This window comes from Haliaeetus leucocephalus, unplaced genomic scaffold (assembly GCF_000737465.1).
Source record: "Haliaeetus leucocephalus isolate CR32 unplaced genomic scaffold, Haliaeetus_leucocephalus-4.0 Scaffold696, whole genome shotgun sequence".
NCBI lineage: Eukaryota > Metazoa > Chordata > Aves > Accipitriformes > Accipitridae > Haliaeetus > Haliaeetus leucocephalus.
In genome coordinates, this window is record NW_010973132.1 from 1,261,137 (window position 1) to 1,287,832 (window position 26,696).

Sequence of the window (26,696 nt, forward strand, 5' to 3'; positions counted from 1 at the left end):
GACTGCAGGGGGACAGCCTGCCTCACCAGGGTCTTCACCACGGGCTGCAGGGGAATCTTCGCTCCGGCGCCTGGAGCATCTCCTCCCCCTCCTTCTGCACTGACCTTGGTGTCCGCAGGCTTGTTTCTCTTACATGTTCTTACTCCTCTCTCCGGTGGCTGTTTTTTTCGCGTCCCAACTTTTTTTTTCCTTCTTAAAAATGTTATCACAGAGGCGTTACCACTATCACTGATTGGCTCGGCCTTGGCCGGCGGCAGGTCCGTCTTAGAGCCAGCTGGTATAGGCTCGCTCTCTCTCGAACACAGGGGAAGCTTCCAGCAGCTTCTTACAGGAGCCACCCCTGTAACCCCCCCCGCTACCAAAACCTTGCCACATAAAACCAATACAAGGAGAAGGATCTCTCACTCTCTAGAGCCATCCTAAGTAAGCCTAAAATAAACCAAGCCACTAGGAGTGCAGAAGTGGTTGTGGGGTTTTTTTTAAATGGCTTGGTTCGTTCTTTCATTAAGCCATTGCTTATTATTAAAAAGTAGGAGAGAAATTGCCCTGTAAGTGGCTATATTCAGGGGATTCATTTGTTTCTCATCCTAACTGTATGGATGAGCCTCTCCCATTCAAATGAGAAGTCAGTTAAGCGATGATAAAGCGTTAATGTGTGGCTGGATAATGGGAGAAAGCCCTACGTTGTGAGGAGGGTGTCAGAAATGAAAACAGCAGATGACAGTGTGCTGTCCTGGGCAACCTTGACATGAGGCTCCTTTTTGAGTCTCTAACTGTGCTTTGGAGGGGAACAGTTTCTGGAGAGCACGCTACTAGTGAAAGCTATTTTTATTATTGTTTATAGAATTTCAGCAGCTGAAACAACACTTCAAATCATTAATTAACTGAGAAAATCCTCCAGTTGTCAAGTCTTGTGTAGCCCAGTTCCACAAGGACAGCCAAGATGCTTTGAAACTGATAAAGCTGGCTTCAATCTGCTGTTCTTGTGTTGACAAAACATTGGGTTACTTCAGTGGTCTGAGGACAACAGGATCAGTTACAACATTTGTCAGGTGTTCAATTCTCAATGTTTTGATGGATAGAAAATATTTCCTTCAGTGCTAAGGGCTAAAGTTCAGCAGACTTCAAAGAAAATTGTGTAAAACTCGCTATCCTATTGTCCATTTTATTCTGCATAGATTTAAATCCCTTAAAAAATAATTTCCTAAGAGAAACACATAACCCTTGCTTTGATAGTCCTCATGATTCACCTGCTTGTCTGAATCTGGTGTTCCTGACTAGCCCATTTTGAATTTTATGAAGTGTAAAAGCAAATAGAGTTGTATTTTCTTTCAAATAATCTGACTAGTGCTTGGTCCCATCAATAAGGCTTTATTTGCTTTGCATTTTCCATTTAGGTTTCACAACATCGTTGAGATCAGGAAATGTTAGTGCTGTTTTATAGGTGAGACACAGAATTCTTAAGAATCTTAATCCAGTTTACAGGTAGGTCAATGACAGAGATAGGAGATGAAACTCAGAGCCCTAAATCCAAGGCTCAGCTGTCATAATCTTGTTTTAAATATGTCTACCATGTCAAGGCTACATATCTGCTCAAGGATTCTCTGTATCTAATCTAGAAGATTGTATAATCTCTTTATGGCTTGTGATAAAATTCGGGGTATTCAAGGAATTTCTCATTATTCTTGTGGTCAGCTAAAAAATACTTTCATTCCTATCTGCTTTTATTTCTTAGCAAGTAGAATAGTTCAGGAACTAGAGAGCCACTTTCAGCTCCCAGCTCAACCTACCTAGCCCAGGCATTAGACACTTGCATAGAACAATGATGTGTCTTGGGAGGAGGCCACAGGACAGCTGTAGTTGTCCTGCTAACTCTGATGCCTCGCACTGCTGCAGGCAGAAGACTGGATCAGTGAGCGCATGCAGAAGCTAGAGGATCCTTCCATACAAGACCCTAGCAATCTGCACGACAAAATGAAGCTGCTGCAGAAACATCAGGTCTTTGAGGCAGAGATTCTAGCAAATGAAGAAATCATCACAGCTGTTAATAAGGTAAGTCCCTCACTTTGCTAGTGTTTTTACAGATCATTGCTGGTTATCCAAAGGACAGATAGATGAAATGAAAAGGAAGGGTAGCTTCTTCACCACTTCTATATCAATTATCCTACTTGTGTGACAAGAACCCAGTTGCCATGCCATGGAAATGTAATGCTGTTAATTTACAACAGAGAGATTTGTTAACTGCTCTATCTGGGGAGCTTCCATCTTTCCTTATTGCCCGAATAGGAAGATATCACTGACTTTTTCCTTGCCTGGGGTGATTACTGCTACAAAAGGTAAACAGGATTTCATGCCCAATTTGTGAACATTCTTGTTGAAACTGGGTGAATCACATAGCTGAAGGGTGCAATCATCTGTAATACCTCTCTTGGTGCTTCTACTCCATGAATGTCATTCTTGGTGGGGAAGTATTCAAATCCTAGTGTTCTTGATTCCCTCCAGATGTAAAAGCTTTCCAGCTGAGCAGTATCATTTGGGCAGTAAGAATTTATATTTGTAATTTATTGTGCAGTCCAAGTTAGGAAAGTGAGAGATGACCTAGAAAGGTCATGTAACTTGGTAATCACATTAAAAATTAGTGCAACCTTCATTTCTAATTTCTTCTCCTAAATGTGAAGAAAGGAGAAGTCCTGCTATCAAAAGGTCACCCAAAATCAGGAGAGATCCGTCGCCGAGTTCGCATGCTTCAGGAGTGTTGGGAGAAGTTGAAGAGAGCTGTTGCTGCTCGTGGAAAGACGCTGGAGGACAGCCGGGACTTCCTGGAATTTCTCCAGAAGGTGGACCAGGTGGAAGCCTGGATCAGGGAGAAGGTAAATGGATTCTAGTATTCAACCTGAGCAGCACACTAGAGGCTTGCTGTTTAGCAGTGATCTTCTGATAAATGTGTCATCTTCCAGGATACTTTCTTAGGGGCTTTTGCCTGGCAGAATCATGACATGTTCTACAAACAATATGGAAGGAATGATTCAACAAATTCTAAAAATTTTATGGAGTGTTTCCTTGCCAGAGTCAGTTGGACAGTATTACCACATGTTCTTACATAAAATGCGCACGTAAAGAGATTGTGATTATTGGTGGTTGTCTCGTGTGTCTCTGTCAAGAAAGAGAAATGAAAGCAGACTAGAATGGAAGAGACTTGAAGCATTTGGCAACTGGTACTCACTCTCACTGTGTATCAAATCTGAAAGTTTCTCTTTGTAAGAGTGAAAGAAGAGCCACTTGATCCACTAAGTTTTCATTCAGAGGTTGCTTCCATCATCAGTAATAGACTGGAGAGGGAGCTGGGACTTAGTCTCATCATTATCTAAATATCAGAGGAGACTACTTCAGAAGCTGTAGGTCAGTGATTTACAGACGCATCACAGAACTTATTGCATCAGCATAAGCATTGGGACGTGCTGTGTTCTTGTACTCTTAGCCTGAATGTTTGCCTGTCTGCTGCTTATTTCACCAGGAAGTCATGATTAATGTAGGTGATGTGGGAAATGACTATGAACACTGCCTGCAGCTCATGAAGAAGCTGAATGAGTTCCGTGGAGCAACATCAGGGGTAAGAGGTATTTTCCATGCACATTCCTTGTGTGGCTGGAAGCAGCAGTTAACTTTCCAGCCCAGCAGTATATCCAGGTAACAAATACAGTTCCAATACCCTGAGGAGGTGAAAGATCGGGGTGTAGGAAGCATTGCCACTTTATAAGCCATTAAAAAGATAGAATTTTCCCTCATCGTGCCTTCTGCCTTGATGATGTCTAAACAGAGCTGTCAAGCACTCGTGACACAACCTAAAATTTTGGATTGAATTACATGTCTGGAAAGCTGGCTCTGTGAGCCTGAGTTTCTGCAGATTTCCAGTTTGGTTCATGCAGTCACAGGGTCACAGTGAGTTCTATCCAAAAGTGGATTAAAAATGGTTGTTTCAGCCATGTTTGTTTGAATCTGAAAGTTGATATAAACCTTCCATGAACAAGCCCGTAAAAAAAAAATTGACCACTTTCTCCATTTCCCTCCTTTATTTCTCCCTTCCCCTTCTCCTGAGGAACAGTCAAGTTTCTCACATTCCTTTATCCAAATGAAGCCCATATATTTGGGGGCCTTTGTTTATAGAGCACACGTGTGTATTCATAAATCATAATGTTAATAATCAGACATTTAGGAAAATAAAGGAGTGGTTTACACTTTGCATAGCAGCCATGTGACAAGGCAGCTGTACAGCTCACCTTTCTGTGCTGGGATCTCTGACCCTCTTTTGTGGTTCTGAGTCATGCCAGCTGCCTCTCTTGCCTCCAGTCAGATGTGTTAACCTGGGCACCAAACCTCGGGAAAGAGCCACCTTGTGATGTGCTTCAGCTCCCACCGTGAGAGCTGTGTGGTCATACATCGAGGGGATGCATTTGCAGCAGCCTCTTGTTCTCTCTGTTTGTGTGAACTGCTACAGATGTGGACTAACAGGTCTGAGTATCATGCAGGAAAGATTACTGTGCTGATTTGCTAGTCTGGAAGCTGTGAGGAAGGTCTGGAAAGAGGTGTATTAGACCTTTGTGAGTGAGGTTTACTCTAACTTTGTCTCCTAATATTCGTTATCCTTTGTTTGCCTGTTACCTTGTTGCCAAGTCCTGTTATGGCAGCTCCCATTTTCTGTTTCTGTTGCCTAATAGGAGAAGGAGACAATCCACTTCTATGCAAAGTAACAGTATAGATATGCCTGACACCTGGGAGGAAACCCTGAGCTCCCCTTTGAGAGCCCAGCAGAATTTCCTGTGACAGTGCATTAGTACTGGATTTGGGTAGAGAGCCAAAATACTCAGCTTCAGCACCAGGGAATTAGTGAAGAGTCCTTCATTGGCCCTGCAGTCCTCACCAGCTGAACTGTGAGCTAAGGGGGGCTAAGGGATGGAACAAGGGCTCTGTGACAGGCTGTACCAGCTAAAAGAAGGATGTTGCAAGAGGCAGAAACAACCTAGTGTCCCAGTCAGTATAATACTCTGAATAGGAAAGTCTTTCCATAAACTAAGGTAGATTTTATGTGCCATAAGAAACTCTTGGCCTTAGATACTATCAGCTTGTAGCCACTGCTCCTGTACCACTCTGAACATGACTCCTGCAGAAAAAGGCTGGGACAATAATACCCTCATACTGATGCTTTAGTTATACAGTACTTCATAGGGTAATACAAACAGAAGCAGGCTGGTCCTGGCACAGTGTATGCATCCATCCAGTCTAGGTTTTCCCACTAGACAAATCTGAGATCAGGGGAGGGAGAGATCATCCTGCATTGGTGGCTGCCAGATTTTCTACTCGTATTCTGTCACACTGTGCTGCTATTATTTACCAGGAGAGGAAACTGCTGGGTTTCTGAAGAATATCTGGCTGTCTACAGGTTTCTTTTGTTTACTTTATGGCTGTGTGTAACAGTAAAGCACATATGGAAGCATGCACATTGGTATGGATGTAGCATAAATAAAATACAAATGGAGTCAATACTTCTATTAACAGTGTGCTGGCATCTTGCAGCTGTGCTTCTACTATACCAGTGATTAATGTCTCCCTGCTAAGCTTGTGATTTACTGGTCTAAGAAAAATAGAGAATGTTTTTGAATCTTGGAGCAGTGTTCAGTTTTGGCCCTCTGTCATGCTCCAAAAGAACAATTATTCCACTATAGTCCAGATTATATGTGCAATGTGCAAATATTATCCTTTCTGTGGTGTATACATGGGAAGCAAGTTGCCTTGAAGACTTAGCATACCTTTTAAAATGCAGTGATGTTGCTTTAGAAGAAAACTCAATGGCATGGGTTGTCTGGGTTTCTCAAGGCTGTATGGATTTTAAGCCTGTTGTCCACAGTACAGAGGCACTTCTGGACAGAAGCCTATCTAGAAAAAACAGCGAGTAGGCCTAGGACCCACAAGTCACTACCTGTTTGACAAGAGGAATAATCTGCTACACATCAGCTGTTCCACAGCAGCCACCTATGTAACCAGCAACTGCACCTATGTTTCTTCAACAAATGAGCCCCTGCTGGAATGCATGGCTTAGAAATGGAGCTCTGAGGGTTACCATCTAGACCTAGATCATTGTTGTATCTATAGTCATTAATGTTCTTTCTTGCCTTTACTGCCTTCTCATCAGGGACCGGTAACACTAGCAGTTATAGTAGAGCAAACCCCATGTGTCTGAAATGCTCGGCAGTGAGTTAAAACCCTTGCTTGTTGCTGTTATTGTTGTTTTTCATGTCTCAGTGGAAAACTCAGTCACAAGCATTTCAAACACATACCTTTGTTCCTTTTCTCACTTTACAGGAGACAACAGTGGATGATGCTCACATCAGGGCTATCAATGCCCTGGCCATGAAACTTGAGAGACAGAACAAGGAAGAAACAAAGACAATATATGAGCGCCGGAAGCAGCTCAATGAGAAGTGAGTATGCTTTTAAAGCTTCTGTGTAAAGCAAAAACAAGAAGCAAAGATTAGATGTCTTGGGTTGGGATAATGGGAGGAATTACGACGTATATTTTCTTCTTTAACATCATGACTACAAAACATCAGACACTGGATTTGCCTTTCAAGACTCTCAGAGCAGTTAGCCACAAGGATTACTAGCGCAGCAGGACTGAAGTCATGTTTCTAACCTTGGAGGCAAATCTGCTGTTTCACAGCACTTTACACACTAGATCCATGAAGCTAAGACACTTCCATCTGTTCATATAGTTGTCCTGGTGAAGTGCATATTGCTTTTGCTACTTCACAGCCCACTAGCTAAGAACCAAAAGCATGAAGATAGGGATTGTAAGGTTATTGAGAGTTTAAGGAAACTGGATCAGTACTTTTTAGCTTTTAACCCCCATGCCATCCTGAAAACTTGGAATAAATATAAACACATAGTCCTGTCAGGCTAATGCTTTCTCTCTGTGATGTGTTCCCTATTGTGGGGAATTGGGAATCGATACATAAAGTAGTTCAGAAATCCTGCCTTTACTTAGATCTGAGAATCATGAAACTCTGTTGTGGATATCCTCACCTCTGAAATACACCTCTAAAATATTCTTTTCAATATAAGGTGGAACAGTTTCCATGGTAACCTGAATGCATACAGGAAGAAGTTAGAGGGAGCCCTAGAGACTCATGCCTTAATCAGAGAAATTGATGACATCACAGAGAGAATTACTGAGAAGGTGAGTTCTCAGATTTTGATTAATTAAAGTGGGAATATGTTCTATTTTGCCAACAATGATAAACCCAGGCATGCCCATTGCTAGAGAGATACTGAGTATCCAGCAGTGACCTTTGATAGTTGTCTGTATATCAAGTTTGTAGGAAGGCTGAAATGTCATTAAACATTTTACAGATTACCAATTCTAAGGCATTCATGGTTAAAAAGGTACATTTGAAATGTACTGTAAGAAATTACAGATTAGAGTCTGCAATAAAAGGGGATGCTGTCTTTACCTAATGAGAAGTTACAGAGAAGATGAATCTGGACTCTTCTTGGAGGTTAATAGTGAAACGGTGGGAGTCAGTGGGTACAAGTTGCAACCAGAAAAGTTCCAAGTATGTGTAAAGTGAAAAAATCACAGTGAGAGTGATCAAACACTGGAACAGGTTACCCAGAGAGACTGTGGATTCTCTGTCCTTGGAAACATTCAAATCTCAGCTGGATCGGACACTGAGAAATCTGATCTAAGGTGGCCCTGTTTTGGGCAGGGGTTGGACTAGATGATGTTCAGAGGTCCCTTCCAATCTAAATTATTCTGTGATTTTATGATTCTAATTAATGGTCTGTAGTCAAATAGTATTGCTTATTAAATAGTACTTTTAGTATTGGGTGACTAGTTGCTATATGCAAAGTAGTCATCCATGGTTTCTTCCACAGTCAGTGGAAAGAAGCAGGTATTTCTAGAGCCCAGTGCATCTGACCTATTTTAGATGTCATCTTGAGGATGAGATAAATCATGCTCCAGCGGTGACTCCTTCCTTCCACTCACTAACTGTAAGGAGAATTAGACAAGTAATTAAGCTGCAGCATCTTTACATTTGTAGACATCTCCATACGGTCTAGTTAATCCTTCCACAAGAAAGGAACACAGCAAAATGCAGTAAGTAGGATACAAATCTAAGAAGCTAAGGGACTGGTGTCTATTTTTTGCTGTGTTACTGACACGAGCGTCCATCTCCTTCAGACAGTGCTGAGCCAAGTTGGTTCTGAATACCAAAAGTCAGTTAGCTGATCTACCATAGAGCTTTTTCTGAATTACCTACTTAGCTTGAATATAGCAGCTTCTAGTGTTCGGAATTCAAAGTTAGTTCATTTAACACTAGCTTGCATATTTCTCCCTGCTATGCAGTGCAGACATATTAAATATCCAACTTTGAAAATTTGTATAAAAATCTTATTCATTCAGAAAATGGAGGTAAAAATGCTTACCCTGTATTATAATTTTGAGATAATAGAAGAAAAAGGCTACATAAAAACTAATTATTTCATCCACATAACTAATGATATTAATTTAGTTATAAGTTAGTAGGCAGATACATAGTGGTACTACTTAAGGTTACAAGGCTGTTGGTTTGAAAATTTTATAGCAACTTTTACAAATGTGTGAGATTTCATTACAAATTTCTTACAAATGTGTAAGATTTCATTTCTGGTAGGATTCTGAGGGTCAATTTTATTTTCCATATTTTTGTAAAACACACTTGAAAACTTCTGTGCCACAATTTAATGGGAAATATTTGACTGTTTTGGAATATGGAAAAAGGGGGAAAAGAAAGATTGAGAAATGCAAGGAAAGCATTGCTTGCTTTGTTTTATATGTGAATGGCCAGAGACACCTTAGGTAGGATAGCGACTGTTCAAAGAGTTGTAAATTCTTGTTCCATCTCTGTAAGGAGTGCAGACAAGGTGCCCCGTTGATTTTTAAAAAGACAATAAGAACATTCACATGGCAATACGAAGAAGTGAAGGAGGAGACTATTTGAAAAAATTAAGTTATGATCCTTTTGCTTTTTGTCATCTTCACCATTTGCACATCCTACTGCCCTCTCCAGAGTGTACTGATACAAGCACTGGATTTTGGGAAAGATGTGGAAAGTGTGGAAAACCTGATTCGAAGGCATGAAGAGATGGAGAGAGAAATCAGTGTTATTAAGTCCAAAATGGAGGTAAGAAATGGGGAAGTACAGAGGATACTGTTCATTTTTGCACCTTGGAAACATGGTGCAAAGTTCAGCATGACTCTTCAGATTCATTAGTATTAATTGCACTGCAATGCAAATGCAGCACAGATTTCTTCTCAGTAAAATACTGCACTGCTTAAACCTACTTCATTGTATCAAATGTTATTCTTCCTGATGCACCAAATCTAAGAAGACAAGTCACTTTTTAACATGTTAACTGATTTTCTGGACCTCACCTACAAGCTAAATTAGACTGTCCTATTTATATCTTTTGGAAAGTGTGGAATCCTAATTTAACTCTCCATCTTTCCCCCACTTTCTGTACTGACTTGAACCAAAATCATTACTTTAGTTCTGTTTAGAACTAAAATGCAAAACCCACAGTGCATGTAGTTTTCTGACATAGACATCAAAACCAGAAATCTTACATTATAATTGCCTGCCTGATCAGCTCTGGCTTTTGTAAATTGGCCAATTTGCATCATTGAGGACTAATCTTGAGCATTAAATATGGGTCTCAGGTCCAATATAATGGCATATTTTTAATAAAAAGAAATGGTTTCAGCTGAACTGCAGTAGTAGAAATCCTATGACAACTTCTCACCCTTTTCACTGTTGGCCAGTGTTAAGCCTTTTCATAGAGAAAACATTTTTGCAAATTTTCTCTAAACTTTTTCTTCACAACAGTATGCAAATGGTGACAATATGTGCGATACATTCACATATTGTGACTTTGTTAGCTAATTCTCATATGAAACATGAGTGATTACTAGTTAGCATTCCACAGATCGCATTAGCAAGGCTGTATGGGGAACTGCTGCATGGAAACAGAAAGATGAGCAAGGTTTGGTTTTGGTGATTTTTTTGATGCTACCACAAATACCATGTACAAAGTATAGTATCTGTACTTCTCTTATGGATTAAAACCAGACTGGCATACTCTCCTTTCTGCAAATTCAAAATTCTTGATTTTCATCAATTTGATGGAGTTTTACAAGAAAGATACCAACTTTAAACCTGGGTTGGTGAGTGTTCATTACTGTTTATCAGGCTGTCTTAAAGAAAACGGCATCAACTAGAAGTTTGCACTGAAAGTAGTGTTTTGATGCTGCTGCTAGCTGAAATAGATACAAACAATTTTTGAGTCTTCTGCTGAATGGCAAATCTGGTTGCTTCTGTATACTGCCATATTTTCATGGCTTTTGTCACCCGTCTTAGTTTTAAGCTAATAGAGGTTACAATTAGCATTTCATTTTCCTGTATGTTTGTCCCTATTCTGCATAACCACTTTCTTAATTGTAAATTAACTTTTGTGCATGTGAAGCAACAGACACATCTCTTTCTTCACGCAGATGATTGGTCACAAATGCATATGTATTTTTTGTGCATATAACAAGTCCCTTTGTATATTTTGTTATTGTAATTTAAGTCCCTGCTTTTGAAAACTAGAATGTTAAAATGAACTACTTTTCCTGAAAGGCAAACTCAGGAATGAATATAAACATTTGGCATAAATTCGCCCCACTATAAATCTCTTTCCAGCCATTGGAACTGGAATCTTTCCGCCTTTCCACAAGGAATCCATCCATAAATGACAAACTGACTATGAAGCAACAGGAGATGAAAAACAACTGGCTACGACTCCAGGGACAGGCCAAACAAAGGTAAAGACTTCTAGTAGTCTGAATATCTCTCAGTGGGAGCAAAGCTGCTCCCTGGGGTCTCAAATCTACTTGCCAGGGGCCTTTTGAAAGTTTCTGAGCATCTTTTACAAAGTTTATATAGGCAGCTAAGACACCTGCATTGCAACAAGTGTGGCTTGGTACAAGCAAAGTTCCACTGATATGACTTTGGGAAAACTAATACAATGAGTTTGTGTTTATTTCATATTTTATAGTTTATCCCACTAAATAATGTTACTAAAATGCCTTCAGATTACCAAATTAAATCTGTCATGAAGCCTTTGTGAAAGACTTATTTTTGGACAGTTCTAGATGATTTTTTTTTCTTGAATCTTTCCAAAACAAGAAAGGCTTAGGCCTAAGCTGTAATCATTGCTGGAAGCAACACCTATGAAGGTTTTTTCACCTTTCTTTTCCTAATGAGCTGATGTAGAAAATAAGGTAAGCATGTTGTCTTCAAGGCAGTGTGCATCTTCTGTGACTTTTATTTAACATGAGGACTGTTTAGGAACTGTAAGGGAAAGCTAGGAGGCTTGAATTCACTTCATTTGGCTTCTCCTAGGATACTTTCCTCTGCAAATGGGGAGGGAGAGGCAACTAGATATTGTGTTGGATAATGCTGAACTGCAAATTGTGTTGCAGGAAGGAGAAGCTGGCAGCCTCGTATCAGTTGCAGAAGTTTAACTTGGAGATGAAGGAGATGCTAGATTGGATCCAAAACATCAGAGGTGTAATGGAAGCAGGGAGGCTTCCTAAAAGTGCGAATGAAGCGGAAAGCATGATTGAGGAGCATCAGGAGAGAAAGGCAAGTATCATCATTGCTGCCAATTGAACGTACTGGGAATCTTTCCCAGGGGAATTAATTGCTGCAGACACAGCAGAATTTTGTTGCGTGTGTCTGTCAATAACATGGTTAAAAGACTGTTTTCAATAACAGCCTATGGACAGAAGTCACCTACGTGTTGACAGAACTCTATCCCATGAGCTGTTTGGCAGCTCATGCCTCTGCAAAAATTTTCAGAAAGCCCCATTAGCTCTCACCTGTACTGCTGTTCAACACTGTAGATAAAAAGCTGGTTCAGTATCAAAACATCCTCACTGCCAACCTTTCTATTCAGATTGCCAAAAAGTTAATGCCAGTTAATTCTAGCTTTGAGTTAGATTTTGTCATGCAAACTCCATTTGCCTGAAAGAAAAATAAAGACAGCAGTTTGTCTCACACAGGGCAGTAAATGACCATTGGACAGTACTACACATACAGTTCTGAAACTCTTCATATCCCAGTACTAATTACCACACAATCTTTTGGTGGCTAATTTGGCTAATGTTTTTGGTGGATTTTCTAAAAGGAGTGATATTGTTAATGAACCTGAGAAAAAAGTTACATTTTACTTTTTCCCAAGTGTCATAGCCATCTTTCAGCTGTTGTGTTACCTTTTCTTTGTTGTTATGTTACTAAAAATCATGTTCCCAGAATCATGACTAATATCCAGTGCTTTGTGGGTACCACTATTAGCACGAATAGTTTGTAGATTCTGATTAATTTTCTAGACTTGAATTTAGTATGAAGTACCTGAAGTCCTCTCCTTTTTCAGAGTCTTCCATTTTAACAATGCTCTCTCATGTCACAGACTTAACAATGCTTTTTCTAATAATTCTTTGTCACAGTAGAAATACCCCAAACTACTGATGTAGCGTACTCCAAAGTTAGACGGTAGCAAGATCTAAGTCTTTAATATCTGTTAGTAAAGGAATCCAAATGGCTCTAAGGAGATAGTCACACAGGAAAGGAGGAATCCAGGCATTATGTTCTTTTGTGCTGAGTTGACTAAACTAAAAATCTAGACAAGACAAGAAAAACGGAGGGGTTTTTTTCATTCAGCTCAGTGGCTCAAACCAAAGTCCTTAGGAGAGACTAGAGTTGAACACAAGGTGCTAATCTGAATTAAAATATAGAATGGCTATCTTACAGCTGTGTTATCTATGATGGGACAAAATCACTCCCCCCAAAAAGCCCTAAAAACAGCAGTTCTAATTTCAGACATTTAATAATACATGCCATAGTTTTTAAGGTGGTTTATATGTTAATACATGGTATTATTTCAGCGCATGGTTATTTTTATTTTCAAATTGTTTACATTAGGAATTCCACATTCAGTTTACAGTGGTCATAGTTGTTTGTAATAGTTTCACCTTCAGGATTCAATATATAGGTATAACTCAATTCTCAGACCAAGTGAAAAAGTTAAATGTATTTCATTTTAACACCACAAAATAAAGTAAAACCTTGTCTTTATTGTAATAATCTGATGCCAACTTATTTGGCAGGGGAGGAAAAATTCTAGGCACTGTTTCTCATAAGAACCACCTTTATGGGAAGATTGGGGGGGATATGGTATTATGGATGTTCAGAACTGTGTTCATTTATATCTAAGCATTTTCTAATCTGTTTCTATTTTAATCCCAGTTTTGATTTGTAAGAGACCAGTTGTTATTACAGCAATAAAGTCATTTATTGTCCACATTTATTTTCTTTTATGCAATTCTATGCTCTTTCAGTAACTTATCTCAAAGGTGAATGATTTTCCATACAAATATTAGTGTTGGAAAGTTACAGCCCATATTCTTCCCCTTAAGGCTTGTATTCTGAATAACTGGCGTTCTGTAAACCCTTGACATCAACCTTAATGATATATTTTAGGAGGAGATTGAAGCACGAGTGGAAAGGATCAACTCTCTCAGTAACTGTGGTCAAGAACTTGCCAATTCTGGACACTATGCAACTCCTGAGATTCACCAGTCCCTCTCCAGACTACAGCAAGCCTGGTCTGAATTGATCCAAGCATGGCAGGAGCAATATATAAAATTGTTTCAGGCACAAGATTTACAGGTGAGTAGAAAAACATTCAACAAAGAATGCACATACCACTGACGACTTTCCTCGGTATAAACAGCAAATTTCTAAGATGGTATAACGGAAGATATGCTAATAATACCCAGTGTTTAATGTATATTTCACCAGTCCCCAGAAGGCATGATGAGGGCCAAGTACATTCAGTGGTGACAGGACTTTTTAGAAATTGTACCTTTACAAATAAAAGAAATTTCTGTGGAATATATGCTCATATGTTTTTCAAAGGCTATAAAAATTAGCAAAATTTAGTCAAACTCTCAGGCAACTGGCAAAAGGCACATACTTAAAATGGAAAATCACTACTCTACCAAATTCTATAACCTCCCCCCCAAAAACATGGAGGCAGGCAAGTATTCAAAAAACAAAAAAGATCTGAAGAAAAATTCAGCACGGACAGAAAACTGTATTTTTCCCTGGCTTTTTTTTCTGAGAAAAGAACTCTTTTGCCTGCAGTTTTCCAGAAATACTTCCCTGTAACAGTCATCTCACTTACAAAATTTCTGCTCAAATAGCTTATTGGCAACAGTTAGATATAACTGAAATGGGGATTTTACAATGGGGAATGTCAACAGCTGGTGCTACTAGTCCCATCTAAAAAGCTTCATACATATATAAGAACTTAAACCATATGGTAAGGGCTGCTTTCATGCTTCTTCATGACATTCTACTTATTTCAGGTCATGTTACCGTCCTTTTTATTGGCCAGTTACCTTACACAGCACTCTTTACAATATTAGCAAACAAGCTACAAGTACTTGTATTGTACCCTATGTCTTAGACAAAAAGAAATAATCATATTATAAAGGAGAAAGTTACAGTAATAATTGTTACACATGTGAGTTTGTAGGATCTAATGCTTATTGCCATCTAGTGCTATGCGGTTAATTTCTTGAATAGCCCTGGAAGTTTGTTTTTTATAGCATACTCTACCAAAGTCAGGTTTGCCTCTGTTTTACACCGTGTTTATGACTGCTTTTTTTCCCTCTACAGAAATTCTATGGCTATGTGGAACAGACTGAGAGCTGGCTCAGCAGCAAAGAGGCTTTCCTAGCTAATGAGGACTTAGGGGTAGGTGCTCCAAGAAATTACAATTTTCTCTGCAATCAGTCTGGAGAAAAGGGAGCTGCGAAGTATGATGATGTGCTCTGAACCTTCGTGTGATATTTCTCCTTCTGAAGTTACTGCTCCGTCTTGTTGACTGTTAAAGATCAGGTTTCTTTCCTTGATACTTTACACAGGATAGGATTTTCAGTCCCAAGAGTAACAAAACACTCCAACTACTCTGATTATAGCAGGAAAATGAGACTGCATCTCTCTAACTGGTCATATCTGACCCAAATACATTTGCCAGCAGTGTGCAAGTCATCACTGCTGTCACTGCTGACACACCCACTGTAGCTTTAAGTTGCCTACCTCAGGTACCAGTAACACTAAAATAACTGAAACCGCAGGTTAATGCGTGGGTTGCAAAAGCTATGCAGGATGCTGGATATACATTCTGATGCTTAGCTTACCCTGCACCTCATATAGGTAGTGCTACCAAATTAGTTGTCTCTGCAGGAACTACAATTACATCTCAGGGTTCAATGTAGACATAATTGGTACAAATGGTATGAAAAACATATAATGCTAGTGGGTGGTATCTGTCTCTGTAATTTTCAGCCTGGAGGAGTGTATTTACAGTCCCTCCATTGAATTATATGAGCCTTAGAAGGAGCCACCCATTTTCCAGTCATATTTAGCTCAGCAGTACAGAAAATGCTCTGTGAGTACTTTCCCTTCCAATGACTCATGTAAGCACCCAGAAGTTCAGATTTTTTTATGACCCATTTTATGCCAGCTTTATCACTTCCTTTAGAATAGTGGGAAAGCAGCGTTTATTGCCACTGATTCTAAAATTAAAAGTGCAGAGGGGTGCTGAAAAGAGAACTCTGAGTCATTAAGCTTGGGATTCACAAATGTTAGAAGTCAAATTCCATGTTTCTCTCCAGATTAACTGTAATGTCAGACTCCAGTCCTCAGATTCAAATCTGGATCTGAGCTCTTACAAATTCTATGGGTTGAAACTGAGGCTCTAAGTTTAATCTCTTTCTGCGACTTATTTGTTCACTTAACTCTGATCTCAGTTTGGCATCCCGCATTTGCTTCCAAAATAGCATCTGTCTTAAGATTGATTTATGATTAGGAGCTGATGCTTTAACTCTTGAGAAGTGAAATGTTCTATGCAGCACAACAATATGCAGGAGAAGCTAAGCACCCAGCAGTTAGTTCAGGTTTGACCCTGAAATAATGGCCTCAGATGATGCATAGAACATTATTTAGGCCCCAAGTCTCAGAATCAATGCCAATAAATTTCAAAGACCTATAAATTTTCTTGACAGATTTCAAATGTGGGGTAAATGCCATTTAGCTTCTGGATTATCAGTGTTGTGGATGGAAAAACTCTGACTGAAAGCAACTTCCCTTTGTTGAATTCTATCCAGGACTCACTGTCCAGTGTGGAGAGCCTACAGCGGAAACACACACAGTTTGAAAAAGCCCTGGAAGCCCAGATGGAGAAAATTGATGAGATGGCTTCATTTGCTCAGCAGCTAATGCAGAACAAGCATTATGACTCGGACAACATCACCAACAGATGCCAGGCTGTTCTGAGGAGGTGAAGTCAAACCCTTCCCATGTCAGCCACCCATCTCTTTTGCAATGAGACTCTCCCCATGTGACTAATATCTTTAAATGATTTAAGAGAACCGTAAACTGGTTTGCATTTACTCAGCTTTGCACTTTGCACTGTGATCTTGCCAAACGGGCCTGAGTCTAGTCAATATTTCATTAGGAGGTTTCCAAAATATAGTTAAGTGGAGGGGGAGCAGGATTCAGAAAAAGGCAGTTTTCCTGTAATTCTGTATTCTGGCCTGACCTGAGGGACAGTGCTGCAAATAAAATGCAGAGGCTTGCTGTACCATTAAATACTTCATTATCATTAAATAACATCAAAAAAAGGTCATTTGCTACACAACTGCTTTTTCACTGCTCTAATGGGGTTGATCTTAAGGCCCTGCTCAAATTATCTATTAGGGCATTTGCAATTTTTCTGATCAGACCTTGCCCTTTAATGTGAATTACTTTATTTCTCCTACCACATTGCATATGGTTCATCTTAAATGCAGACAGTAGAAGCAGTTGTGTTCAGTGCCACATGTACTTCTTTTTGTGGTAGATAAAAAGATATATGTAAAATTTATGAAGAGAGATTGGGGATCCCTTACAATTAAAGTGAACATTAGTTTATTAATATGATCAAACAATCTCATGACTGCACTAACATGAATAAAGTGCTGCAGGTCCACATTTGGAAAAAAGATGAAAGGATGGTGTAGTTTTGGTTTACCAGTGACAAATACCATCAAACTCACAAGCTTTTCATATAAGAAACATGCTGTGTTTATGTTCTCTTGTACCCTGAAAGGCAATAATGGTGATTCCTAGAACAGATATCATATATATAGACTTTATGTGTACTTTAAACATATCTGTCTGCTAGTAATCCTTCCTATAGTGTCCTGAGCATCTTCTCTGACAGTCCAAATCATGGGAGGCTGCATATTATGGACATTTCTCTCCCAGAGAATGGACGGTTAGATCACATGTGGTTTAGAGGTGAAAATCGAAAACCCTTATCCTATCTAATTCACTCTGTGGCTTTTACCTCACACATCTGTCTTCATCTCAGAAAAGAGAAACTGCTGGAGAATGCTGCTGCTCGCAGACATCTGCTAGAGGAATCAAGGCTTCTGCAGAAGTTACTGAAGAATTCCTTTGAGGTACAATTACACAAGATTCATGGTATTCCGGTTTCTTAAAACATACTGCGCTGCATAGATCTGAATCCCTGAAGGGATTTACTGTGAGAAGAATTAAGGAACTGAGTCTGGAATGAGATGATATTGGGAAAGATGAGGATAAGGGTGAAGGGATATTTTTCAGCTTTCAAGTCACAGCTTCCCTCCAGTCACAAGATGAAAGATCTACTGTGCATTGGACACCAGCAAAATCCAGAAGAAACAAATGCATTAAAAGGGAATGTGCCACCATTTTAAAATTCATGGGAAAACACAAAACAGTTCAGTTCTTGTGAGATACTGACAGCAGATTAGAAATAGGGAGATAATTGCTCTTTCTCCCTCATGCATACATATGTACATACACACATGTGCCCATGCACTTTCTCACTTCATGGGGACTCTCATAGATGCAGCCCCCTTTCCAGGTAACAGTGCTGGTAAACAGACGTATAGGGGTGACTTCATTATGAAAGACAGGAGAGGCTTAGGGAAACAGAATCTCAGAAGGACAACTCATTTGTGTCCCCACTCACTAGTTCCATGTTTTATACATATTAGAGAAGAGCCTGGCAGGTTGGAGTTGAAGAAACACTGAAGGTTTTCTCTACTTCTGTTCTTTCCTCCCCAAAGGTGGCTGCCTGGATCAATGAGAAGAACAGCATTGCCCAGGATGATAGCTGGAAGGATCCAAGCAATCTGCAGACCAAACTGCAGAAGCACCAGACTTTCCAAGCAGAGATCATGGCCAATAGAAATCGTCTGGACTCCATCAAATCTGTGAGAGAAGCAGGGTTGATGGCAAGGGTGGACAACTGGCATGGAAGACTCTGCAGACAGTCTGAGTTACAGTGATCTCAAACAAGCGAGGGGGGATCACTGTCCCCTCACTGACATCATTCACGATGTCTCTGAGGGGACTGGGAAGCTTAGTCTTTTAATCCATCAAGAACTTTGTCGATCAGTTTCTTTCAACTTCTTTTTTATTGTGTAGTGTGAACTTACTATCTATATTCACTGTGAATGTAATGGAAAGAGATGGGTGCTTTCAATGAAAGACTCAATCCACTGACTTCAGGGACTTCTCTCTGGGGTGATGCTGCTTTAGAGGTACACCTGTTTATTTCCAGCAGGGCACCTAGCTGATTGGATGCACAACTTCAAAAGTCAAATAAGATTTATCCAACGAAAAGGATCAAGAAGAGTTTTCAAGTGTTGCATTCGCAGAGACATGCTAGTAGGAGAGATATGAGGGAAGTCTGACAAGCTTTGTCAGATACTTGGCAGAAGCTGTGATCAGATGATGAGTTTGGAAGGACAGACTGTTACATGTTTAATAACCTTATTTTCAGCACAGTGCTTACTAGCTGTATTTTGCAATAGATAACTAAGCGTTAAAGGTAGATTCCCTCCTCAGACTCACTCGCATCCAGTATTGTAGAACCCTTTTCTTTCTTTTTTTTTTTTAAACTTTTAAGTCCCCTGTGTGCAGACATAGCAGAGGGTGTTAAAGGGTGGAGTTACAATTCTCTCTAAACTAATCTGTTTTTAAAGAGTTGTTTGCACAATCTCTTTCTCACAATTTCTTGATTTCCTGTCTTTTTTGTTGGAAATAGCCTTAGCAGTTGCTTTTTAGAAGAAAATTAACATCTGATGCCCTGGTATAGCTTCTTTTTCTTGCTGTGCCTCCTCTTCCCTATTCCAAAATGTAGAAACAGCTCAGTTTAGCTTTCTAAACCAAATTTGGTCCCAGCTTAAGGATATACCTACAGACTCTTCTACCTGATGGAGGTCTTGCTGTGCCCCCTCTACCTGTTTTTCTGCCAACCTGTTAAGCATCTGCAGCTCAAGGTTTAGAAATGCAGATAGACTTTTATTACATAATATAGTGGTACAATGGTACATGGTTAAAAGAGGGTTTATTATCTCATACAGTGGTTCACTTCTATGAGAGAGTTCTCGCTTAACATTCAAGGAAGTGAATAAAAAAGGACAGGTGGCTGGGCAATTTCAAACAGTGATCATAGAATGTGAGACATCACAGAAAAAACTGAGTGCTTGCAAACTAGGCTCCCTGCCAGCTTTTAGGCAATGTAGCTGTTGTGTAATGAAGATTCTCTTTACTCTTTGTCTTCTAGTATTGTCTTCTAGCATTTAAAATAATTTTAGAGGCCAGAAAAACAGGAAAATCAGTCTCTGCCCTAGTTTCAATAAGTATTTTGCCTTTATCTCTTTTTTCTTTGTCTCTGCAGCCTTTAACTGTTACGTCAGGAAGTGATGGCTATGGCCTGCCCTTTACAGAGCAGTGCCAGTAGACTTTATTTATGGAGACAAAAGTGATATATTCTGCTGCATTCAGCAAAGGAAGAAAACTTTGACTGTTCTCTCTGCTACAGGAAGGGGAAAAGATGCTCCGTGAGAGGCACTATGCCCCTGAAGCCGTTCAGTCTAGACTACAAGAAATGGAAGAGCTATGGGAGGAACTGCTAGCAAGTTGCCAGGATAAACAGGCCAAGCTGCAGGATGCTTACAAGGTAATACAGGGATGCCAGTGGTTGGGACTTGGTGTCATTTCCAGAGATAGCATGGCTGCCTTGCTACAGGTCTCATCTACAAGTGTGTCACTTGATACAATCAGACCTGATTCCTCAAGACCATTAGAGCAAAGAAACTAATAAGTGTGGATTGATTGAATGGAATCAGCGGCAGAATTGGAGATCCCTATGAAGGGAGAAGGATTTGTAGGCTGTGTTCCCTTCTGCTTTCTGCTGCTGGTTTAGATTAGGATTCCAGAGAGGGATACTGAGGGAAAATGTGTTCACTCATATATGTCAACTCTCTGCATCTGTCCCTATGGCATCTTTTCTACAACACATTGAGAAAGAAGCCCATGGCTTCTTTTCATACTTTCAGCTCCAGGCACATGACTTCTCATGACTATGAGTTTTGCATGGGCTATCAGAGACTCTATGGGTATAAAATAGAGCTCTCCTTTTAAATGGCTTCCTTTTAAGGTACTGTGTCCCTCATTTGTATTTGTGCAACACAAGTAAGATTAGTTCTTGATGTTCTCTGCATCTGTTCTTACGTTCACTCTGACTGAATTCTCTTCTTCATCTGGACAACCATCATATCTGGGAAAAGTTCACTGAGCAGTGGGAAGCTTCTGCATGTTTGTGTGTAATTCCTACTGAAACTGGCCAAAATTTTTATATCATATTGTCTGTCCTAAAGGTTTGAATGACCTTTTCTTCTCGCTTGTCCTCAGGGCCTTCATTTTCAGCGAAGTGTAGAGGATATGGAGAAATGGTTGGAAGATGTGGAAAATGAGTTGAAAGCACCATATAGTAACAACGATCTGGTGGTTTTGAACAGTCATCTGAAGAAACAAGAGGAACTGGAGGAAGATATTGCTGGCCATAGGGACCGGCTGCAAGAGCTTGTGGTCACAGCTCAGCAATTCCAGAAGGAGAAACATTTCCTTGCTGATGAACTAGAAGAGAGAGTGGATCAAGTCGTGCAGAGGTGTGTGAGTGCCTGGCCTGCCTCCTGCCATCTTTTTCCTACTTTTATCAGCCTTTTTCTTCCCTGCATATTTTTTTTCTTTTCTTCTCTGCATCATTCTAAAAAGAACATTTTGCATTCATTCCTTATTAATCTGTGGTCCTTATTGGGTTCCCTTTAAAACCTGCAGATACAAAAGCCTACGTGATCCTCTGCAGGAGAGACGTGGGAGTCTGGAGGCAAGCAGACTTCAGTACCAGTTCTTCCGAGATGTTGATGAGGAGTTGGCCTGGGTTCGTGAGAAGCTCCCCATGGCTTCCTCCAGGGATTATGGCCAATCCCTGGCAACTGTTCAAAGTCTACAAGAAAAGCACCAGGTAAAGTCATGTGAGAACCATTGTCGGTCTTTAGAATCAAAGAGAGAACATGGAATTCAATTTGCCTCAGCCAAACTTCATCTGCTGTGCTTTGGCTAACAGGAGTCATGATGCCAGGGATTACTCTTATCCTTTTCCTATAATAATGACACTTTTTGAAGGATATGTCCATGACTTGGCAACATGTGGGATTCCATGCTGCTTATCATTGCAGTGGTGTAGGTACCACACCATATGCTTTTCTGCAGACACATTGGCTCTTTCTGTGAACTGAGTTTGAAACCTGGCCTTTGCAGTACAAAATAGATTTTACAAAATGTTGTGCATGCTGTCATAGCTTCCTTGGGCAACAGATGCCCTAACAAATATACTTTGAAACTCAATAAGTACATCCAAGCAAGCTCATTGCTCAGATGTCTCAGGATGAGCTCTCAGGAAAACCTCTTTCCCCAAAACTCTTTCTGCTCTGGAGGGAGGGAGTTAACAGGATAGTATGATGATCCTTATCTGACCTTCATTCCAGTGGTAGCTTTCAAGATAGCTGTTGAATTGTTTCACAAGGTTCAGATGGGCCATCAAAGAAAGCAGTGCCTGGAACACTGTCATCTCAAATACCAATAAAACAGCAGCTGCCTTCCTAATTGTTTTTTAATAAGGAGCAAACACACGGTGGAAGAAAAAAAAAAACCTGCTAAAAGTTTCCGGCTATTGGTATTTAATGTTAGCAAATGACAGCCCATTTAAGTGCCAGGTCAAGTGCCTCTGGGGAAAATCTATGCAATCTGCAATAGGGCTGGGAAAGACAGAAGATCTTATAAAGTGGGAGTGTGTGAGATATATATGCATACAGAGAAGGAAGGCCCAAGCATTTGGTGCAATCTGCATGTCTACAAATAAAAGTCCGAACTTACAAAAAATTTGAAATGTCCCCAGGATAAAAAGTCAAGACTGCTACAGGTGACATACTAGGACAGGGATGAAGTCTCTTAAAAAGTTGATTTATCCTAGGTGTACTCACAATTTAATGAAGAATTATAAAATGTTTTTAAATGCATCTTCCAGAATATTCCTGAGTAAGACCCATGGGTATATCCTGAATAGTTTGTACCTTCTTAGTATTCTGTGCAATTCTCTTATTGTAAAAATTCTGTATTTAAGCAAGATGCAGTTGTTGACTTTGAGATTAGACAGTAAGAACAAAAAACTTGTTTCATCATGATTAAAAGTATAAATGTTGTTATGTGTGCAATTACTCCTAAAAATTATGAGCTGATTGACATGGTAGGGAAGTAATTAAGTTCACAGAAGAAAGGAATTCCTGAGCTGAATTAATCTGAGACAATATTTGGGATAACTGAAGGAACAGGGGACATACTGCTTTAGGCTACAATTATCTTTGTGTTAATTGGACAGGTCTCAAAATATTTCAGTGAACTGTGAGAATGGGAGATACAGACCATAACACCAGTGCATAATAAAATACCAATTTTTCCCGCCATTTTGCTTCTTATTCTCCTGGAAGCAGGATTAAAATATAAGCTTTGAATTCTCAATCTTTTTTAGCTAGAGTCTCTACACTTTTTTTTTTTTAATGTTGGCTTACAGGCAAACAAATGTCAGAGGTAACATAACAGTCAAGAATTAAATCTGCTGTTAGTTCCACCCTCTGTTGTTTGTCTTAATGAGCCAGATTTGCAAACTTTGGTCCTTGGTTTGTTACCAAAAAAGAGATTGTGCGTGAAATGTATCAACCTTAAAGAAAAAAAAAACAAAATAAAACCCAAAAAACCCCTGTCTTCCAAAACTATATTTATACACAAATATAATATGCGTACACACAGCTGCTTGGCTTGGAACAGTTTCACTCCCTTACTCACTCCTCTTTTTTTTTAAATTCCTGTGTTTATAAATGAAGTACTGTGAATACATGTTCCTAAATGTTCAACTGCAAAGTTGTTCTTCATGCTGCTAGCTTATTATTAATAGACAGTACAAGATGTTTTATAATCTTTGCCACTGGATTCCATTCTGCTGGGGTCAGATATGGTGTCAATTTTCAACAACATAGTGGCTGTCTTGAAATTAATAGGGGGAAGTTAAAGGCAAGATTAGAATCAGAGTTCTTTTCCAGCCAAGTCTGATACTTAAGTTGAAAAAGCAGCTCCCCTCCTCAGAGAGGGTGTCTCTTCTACCTTAACTGAGCACTGCAGTTTAACTCTGGAACTGCGTGTTTCATAGCTGTGAAAATAAACAGAACAATTGTAAAATTGTGCTCAAGGTGCTCAGGCATAGTTAGCTGTGGAATGCACATCTGCCTACAGACAAATTGACAGCATGGTCCTTGCCCACCCAGGCAAATATCATATGAGGGGGTATATGGAGGTATGCATATGGTTTTAAGATCTACCCATCTTTAAAAATTAATTTCAAGTAAAGTCTTTGAGAACTGTTTCAGGTAGTTTTCTTCTCTCCTTGTCCTCTTGGCTGCCTGGTAGTATGTGTACCCACAGCATTTGCAATGGCTGTTATGCAAAGCTGCATCTTCTACAAAGGTATTGGCAAGTGATAAATATTGATGAGCAGGTAAATTGATTGTTCTTCTCTATACACATTTTAATTCAAGAAACACCGTGTAATGGGGTGGAAGTGGCTATATTTCAGTGGAATCTACAGATAAGAGGTTTGTGGTTAGAACCTCTTCCCTCCACACTCTGAGGTGAATACACACCAAGGTCCAATCTTCATGGCTATATTTGATTTCTATAATCACTCCTTCACCCCAAAAAATTCCTCCACACCACTTTGAGCATTCACTCAGACTTTGCATCTCTGACACATCTTTGTGTATAGAAAACAAATTTATAATGGAGTTACATGACTACGCTATCTGGTATAAAAATCTCCATAGCTTTTATTTTTGGTCTGTCATTTCACTCTTTACTCTTTCCAGAATTTGGAGAATGAGATAAGCAGTCGGGATGCTTTGACCAAAGCAGTGCTCAGTACAGGGCAGAAACTGGTGAGGGGAGGCCACTCAGCCTCTCGCAAGATTATGGAGCAGCTGAAGGAGCTTGAGACTTCTGTAGAAACCTTGAAGGCAGAGGCTCAAGAGAGGAGACAGCGGCTTATGCAGTCATATGAGTCCCATCTGTTCCTGAATGAGGTAAAGATGGTTCCTAAGAGATTTATTTTGGTCTTTCTTTGCTTAAAAGAATCTATACCTATATTGTTGAATGGATGCAAGTGCTGAGATAGGAGCAGAATTCATACCGTCCTGATTTTTCATATCTGGTAAATATGGATGCGGTGAGGAAATAACAGTTACTTTTCCAACTAACTGCAGTGAGGGATAAACATGTAAACATAATTACTGGGTTCAGGGTACACATGTTTTTTGAATAGTATCTGCTAGACTGCATTACAGGAAGGCACCTAAGCTGCTCTGTGATTTCACTGATGTGTCTCTTTGGGCACCACTGCTTTCCAGTTTTGTCTTGACCTAAATCACAGCTGCATTCAGGCTCATCCTTGTATTTTATACAGCTACTGGAGGTGGAGGCATGGCTGGCAGAGAGGAGCTTCATTCTGGAGACCTCTGATTATGGGAAGAATGAAGAATCCACGCAAGCTTTACTTCGTAAACTTGAAGCTACCAAGTTGGACATGGATGGTTTCAGGCCCCGGATCGAGAAAGTACAGGAGACAGGTGCCAGCTTAATAAACAAAGACAGCCCAGAGAGGTAGGAAAGTGAAAACAGGTTTCTGCTCCAGGTCTAACAGAAATTCCCAGAGAAGGCAAATACAGAAACGTTCAACCTTCAGTAGATGTTTGATGGCTCATTCAGAAATATGACTGCAAGGGACATCAATCCTTCCTTCACCAACGTCACACACACTCAACCGCCCAAAAGCTTGATGATTTTTTTAATGTTTTCATGAGACTTGTTTGTTAACAACAGGCCAATTAGTGCAGATCAGCTTCTTTGTCCATTGTCTGTTCCCAGGAACTGTCACCTAGTTCTCATTTACCATAAAGCTTCAAAAAACAATGTGCTTGGGAAAGGAAACAGACAGTCTTGACAGTTCACTGTTTTTCATTACCAGTTTGCTTTTATATCTGGGGAGGAGGAAGGGGAAAGAGCAGCCATTCATATGAGATACTTTAATTTCCTGAACTAGCTGGTTTTAACGGCTTGGCATAACTCACTCCATGATGTCTGGCTTATTCTGTATTTTGAAGGTGTTGCAAATTCAACCTGTCAGAAAAGACAATGTTCAAAAAGAACAGTAAAACAAAGACATACCTTCTGATTCTTGTTCTTTGCAGTCCAGCCATACTTTCAAAGCTCCAGGGGATCCTAGCAGACTATCAGTCTCTCCTACGGAAGGCTGAGACCCAGAGAAAACGCCTGCAAGAACAATTCCAGCTCTATCAGTTTGAAAGAGAATTCCAGCTGGTGGATGCATGGCTTTCCAGTAAACAGTCTGTAGCAGAGTCCGATGACTATGGGCAGGACTTAGATGATGTTGAGGTAAAAGAAAATGAAAGGTATCGTATGTATTGTGTGGCAAAGCAGGAATGTATTTGCTGCAAGTGTAGCTGCTGACAGTGAAGTATGTTATAGTCAACAAAAACTAAGTTAATCTCTGCAGCAAGAACTCGTACTGGTTTCTGTCTGCTTATATAGGGCTCTCTGAGGTAGCATCCTCTGACAGAAAAAATAGGTGCATCAGAAAGTTAGCTCTTTCTTGGGATGAGGTGATGTCAGCACACCTGGCGCTGCTGACCCTGATTATAAATTTGACAGGGCCTAAAAATTTTGATGTGACCAGGCCATGGTCTTGTAACAATTTCAGTGGAAACCACTGTGATGCAGCGTTCACACCTCTGGCTGCTGATTTCAAGGATAAAATTCTCCTCAGGGCACACAGTGCAGAGACGTATAATTCCTAGTGTCCACTCAACAACCGCTGCATATGTGGACAGCCTACCAGTTATGTTTCTTAGCTTTTGATCTGGGCGGCATCTGTCTGTCAGGATGTGGGTGATTTTTCTCTGTGGCATAAGATGTTAAATGATCAAGAAAATAGATGCCGCTTTCTGACTCCAGATCATCTGGGTTTATCAAGTGATTTGCACTTGTAGA

The 26,696-nt window shown here is 40.0% G+C and overlaps 1 protein-coding gene across 1 annotated transcript in view; it reads left to right on the forward strand.

Moving 5' to 3' along the window:
• The window catches only part of SPTBN5 (spectrin, beta, non-erythrocytic 5), a 99,780-nt gene that overhangs the window by 59,706 nt on the left and 13,378 nt on the right, over positions 1–26,696 (forward strand). The window contains exons 36-54 of the mRNA XM_010580055.1: positions 1,897–2,052; positions 2,679–2,870; positions 3,515–3,610; positions 6,358–6,476; positions 7,117–7,231; positions 9,105–9,218; positions 10,776–10,897; positions 11,558–11,720; positions 13,617–13,805; positions 14,820–14,897; positions 16,313–16,485; positions 17,560–17,650; positions 18,302–18,448; positions 20,065–20,202; positions 20,937–21,193; positions 21,363–21,549; positions 24,500–24,712; positions 25,093–25,289; positions 25,877–26,081. Of these exons, the coding sequence (XP_010578357.1) occupies positions 1,897–2,052; positions 2,679–2,870; positions 3,515–3,610; positions 6,358–6,476; positions 7,117–7,231; positions 9,105–9,218; positions 10,776–10,897; positions 11,558–11,720; positions 13,617–13,805; positions 14,820–14,897; positions 16,313–16,485; positions 17,560–17,650; positions 18,302–18,448; positions 20,065–20,202; positions 20,937–21,193; positions 21,363–21,549; positions 24,500–24,712; positions 25,093–25,289; positions 25,877–26,081 (2,952 nt within the window). The remainder of the gene's footprint in view (positions 1–1,896; positions 2,053–2,678; positions 2,871–3,514; positions 3,611–6,357; positions 6,477–7,116; positions 7,232–9,104; positions 9,219–10,775; positions 10,898–11,557; positions 11,721–13,616; positions 13,806–14,819; positions 14,898–16,312; positions 16,486–17,559; positions 17,651–18,301; positions 18,449–20,064; positions 20,203–20,936; positions 21,194–21,362; positions 21,550–24,499; positions 24,713–25,092; positions 25,290–25,876; positions 26,082–26,696) is intronic.